The sequence below is a fragment of the Lathyrus oleraceus genome, chromosome 6, assembly GCF_024323335.1.
Source record: "Lathyrus oleraceus cultivar Zhongwan6 chromosome 6, CAAS_Psat_ZW6_1.0, whole genome shotgun sequence".
Lineage (NCBI taxonomy): Eukaryota > Viridiplantae > Streptophyta > Magnoliopsida > Fabales > Fabaceae > Lathyrus > Lathyrus oleraceus.
In genome coordinates, this window is record NC_066584.1 from 215,830,390 (window position 1) to 215,833,944 (window position 3,555).

Below are 3,555 nucleotides of genomic sequence, written 5' to 3' on the forward strand. Positions count from 1 at the left end.
ACATAGTTTTAGAACGCTCAAAGATCCGTTCATGGAGGGATCTCTCTGAGGCATTCTTGAAACAATACAAGTACAACCTTGACATGGCTCCAACAAGGCTTCAACTACAGAATCAGTCTCAAAGATCTAATGAAACCTTCAAGGAATATGCTCAGCATTGGCGCGAAATGGCGGCTAGAGTCCGCCAGCATTATCTGACAACGAATTAGTGGATATATTTATGGATACACTGCAAGGGTTGTATTTTGAGAAGATGATCGATAGTTCGTCAACAAATTTTACTGATATGGTAACCATTGGGGAACGTGTTGAGAGCGGACTGAAATCAGGGAAAATCACATACACGACCGCAGCGCAGACAACCAACAAAAGGCCGCATGGGGGCTTCGCTAAAAAGAAGGAGGGGGAAGCAAACATTTTGATGGCGAAGGCTTGCCCCCGATATCAATTTCTGATGGCCCCTATGTCGTATTATCCATATTTGTACGTCGCCGCAGCTCAATATCAGCAACCGCCATTCCAGTACCAACCGCAGAAAGGCAATCAACAACCAACACCCGCTCAGAAAAATCCGAACCAACAATATAATCGTGATAACAGAGGACAAAATCGAGGTCAAAATAACAAAGGCAATTATGGTAATTGTTCCCAGTTTGATAAGATCTCGGTGCCATATGCAGAATTAGTGCCATATCTGATTCATGTGGGGGCTATTGTACCAATAGAACTTCCCGCAGCCTCTCCTCCCTATAATCATAGTCACAATCCTAATGCCACATGCGCTTTCCATGCAGGGTATATAGGACATTCCACCAAGGACTGTTAGGCTCTTAAAAAGAGGATCCAAGAGTTAATTGATCAAGAGATTTTGACTTTCTCCGAAGAAAAACCTAATGTAAAGACTAATCCCTTGCCAGACCATAGTGGCGCAGCAGTCAATGCTGTGATCGAAGAGGAGACCACCAAATCTATACGAAGGACCAAAGAAGTGAAGCCTCTGATGTCCGTTGTGTTACAGAGGCTTGAACAGTTTGGGTTTCTAGAAGGTGTACATGATGATTGTGCAGTATGCGAGTTTGATTTGGATAATAGCGACCACCTGAAGGGTTGTGTGCAAGAACTGATGGATCAAGGGTTAATACAGTTCTCCAAGTCTCAAGCAGTAGAAGAGGTGGAAGTAATTGAACCAATTACAACTGTGTACAGAAAAAATAAGGTTGAAGATCCCCCCAAGAGGATTCAACCGATTCATTTCCATGTCCCCACTTTGTTCCCGTATCGAATACCAAGGCAGTACCATGGAATTATGAGACTACAACGTATTTGGGAGGAAACGAAATTCGCATTCCTGACACAGAAATCGTCAACATTGCTGGAACGGGAGGCATGACTCGAAGTGGCCATGTATTTGCTTCTAAATACACTCCTAGGGTGTCTCCGGCACCCACAGTTATCCCGCCTAAGGAGAAGGTCATTCCGACTCCGACTCCGTAGGCAGGGGAAACTGTACCTGCCACTCCGAACGTGACGACTGCTCTGGTGTTGACGAAGGTTATTGAAAATAAAGCTACAAAATCTGAAACGTCTAAGGGTAAAGCGCCAATGGTTGAGAAAGAACAAGTTGAAGATTACAAGAAGAGTATCACTTTTGAGGAAAGCCAAGAATTCCTCAAATTGATCAAGAAAAGTGATTTCAAGATTGTTGACCAGTTGAATCAGACTCCCTCAAAAATATCAATTTTGTCTTCGCGGTTGAGTTCTGAGGCTCATCACAAAGCATTGCTGAAAGTTCTAAATGTCTCTCATGTGATGCAAGATATCACGGTCGACCAATTTGACGATGTGGTTTCCAATATCACCGCCAGTAGGTATCTGGGATTTAATGAAGCAGAGGTACCTTTTGAGGGAAACGGCCACAACAAAGAACTACACATTTTGGTCACATGTACCGACTCTCTCTTATCTCGAGTCCTCGTTGATACTGGTTCTTCGCTTAATGTACTACCAAAATCTACGTTGAGCCAATTACAGTTTAAAGGGACCGATATGAGGACCATCGCATTAATCATTCATGCTTTCGATGGTTCCCGAAGGCAGGTAATTTGGAAGGTTGATTTGCCTATCTGTGTTGGACCCCACCAGTTCAACATCACTTTCCAAGTCGGACATCAACCCAGCTTACAGTTGTTTGTTGGGCAGACCGTGGATTCATGCCGTTGGGGAAGTCAATTATACATTGCACCAGAGGCTGAAATACTTGATAGAGGACAAACTGGTAATTGTGTGTGGTGAATAAGATTTGTTGGTCAGTGAACTCTCCTCCTTCAGATATGTTGAAACAGATGAAGGGATCATCGAGGTTCCACTCAACTGTTTAGAGTTTGAAGAAGTCAGTTCCGCTACTGCCAATAGCAACCAATCATCCGCTACCATCCTATCCTCAGCAAAGAGTGCCAAGCAGACATTGGAGAAAGGCCTACTTCCCGGTTGGGGTAAGGTCGTCAATGTGGCAGAGAAGCGTGACATGTTTGGTATCTCTTATCACCCAACAGCATGCAAGGTGAGCCCGAAGAAAAAGCAATTTAACCTGGTCAAATTCAGTAGGACCGGCTATCAAAATGAGCATACAGTGGCAATTATTGGAGAGTCAAGTGGTAGCAAGCCAGGGACACCCAACTTTGTTCACAGATGTCCTCCAGGATTCAAGCTTCCCAGATGGACGACCATCGTGATTCCCATGATGTACTCGAGAAAAACATAATGCATTTTGTTTTGTCCATCCCTCGCCCTCTCCTGAGACGAGAGGATAGCTTGTAAGGTCCTCCATGTTTAAAAGTATTATGTGAATAAATAAAAAGTACTTTTTGCATGCAAAACTTGTGTTCCTTTTCTTTCAGTTATTTTCCTTTTTCACTAAAAACAACGAAATGGCAAAGGATTTCTTTTTCCTTTTTCCACTTTTCTCTAAAAAACATACTAAAATAAGCTCATCATATGCAGAGCGAACAAAACCATTGATTATGACAAGGCTAAAATCAATTGTAAATTTGGGTTCCCAATCAACCAAGCTGAAGACGATAGTGAGGAAGATTGTGAATTACCATCTGAACTAGCACGGCTCCTTGAGCACGAAGAGAAAAAGATTCAGCCATACAAAGAACCAGTGGATGTCATTAACTTGGGTTCTGAAACTGACAAAAAAGAAGTGAAAGTTGGGGCATCTCTTGCCGAGTATGTACATTCCGAGTTGATAGAGTTGTTGTGTGAATATGTTGATGTCTTCGCTTGGTCGTATCGAGATATGCCAGGATTAGACACTAGCATTGTTGAACATCACTTACCACTCATTCCTGAATGTCCTCCAGTCAAGTAGAAGCTCAAAAGGACTCGACCCAGCATGGCACTCAAGATCAAGGAAGAGGTTAAGAAGCAGCTAGACGCTGGCTTCTTAGCCATTTATGAATATCCACAGTGAGTTGCTAATATCGTTCTAGTTCCTAAGAAAGATGGTAAAGTCAAAATGTGTGTAGACTATCGAGACCTCAATAGAGTGAG

At 43.0% G+C, this 3,555-nt stretch overlaps 1 protein-coding gene across 1 annotated transcript; it reads left to right on the forward strand.

Moving 5' to 3' along the window:
• Positions 1-286: 286 nt before the first annotated feature.
• On the forward strand, positions 287-2,292 carry LOC127094840 (uncharacterized). Its single transcript, XM_051033612.1, has 4 exons — positions 287-821; positions 918-1,177; positions 1,291-1,470; positions 1,552-2,292. Exons 1-4 carry the CDS (start codon positions 287-289, stop codon positions 2,290-2,292), a joined length of 1,716 nt encoding a protein of 571 aa, XP_050889569.1.
• The last annotated feature ends 1,263 nt before the right edge of the window (positions 2,293-3,555 follow it).

Excerpts from the sequence above, each read along its gene's own strand:
- LOC127094840 (XM_051033612.1), top strand. The coding sequence starts at position 287 with ATGGTAACCATTGGGGAACGTGTTGAGAGCGGACTGAAATCAGGGAAA. Across the intron at positions 822-917 it reads AGGACATTCCACCAAGGACT|ACCATAGTGGCGCAGCAGTC; the intron begins GTTAGGCTCTTA and ends ATCCCTTGCCAG. Across the intron at positions 1,471-1,551 it reads TTATCCCGCCTAAGGAGAAG|GTTATTGAAAATAAAGCTAC; the intron begins GTCATTCCGACT and ends GTGTTGACGAAG.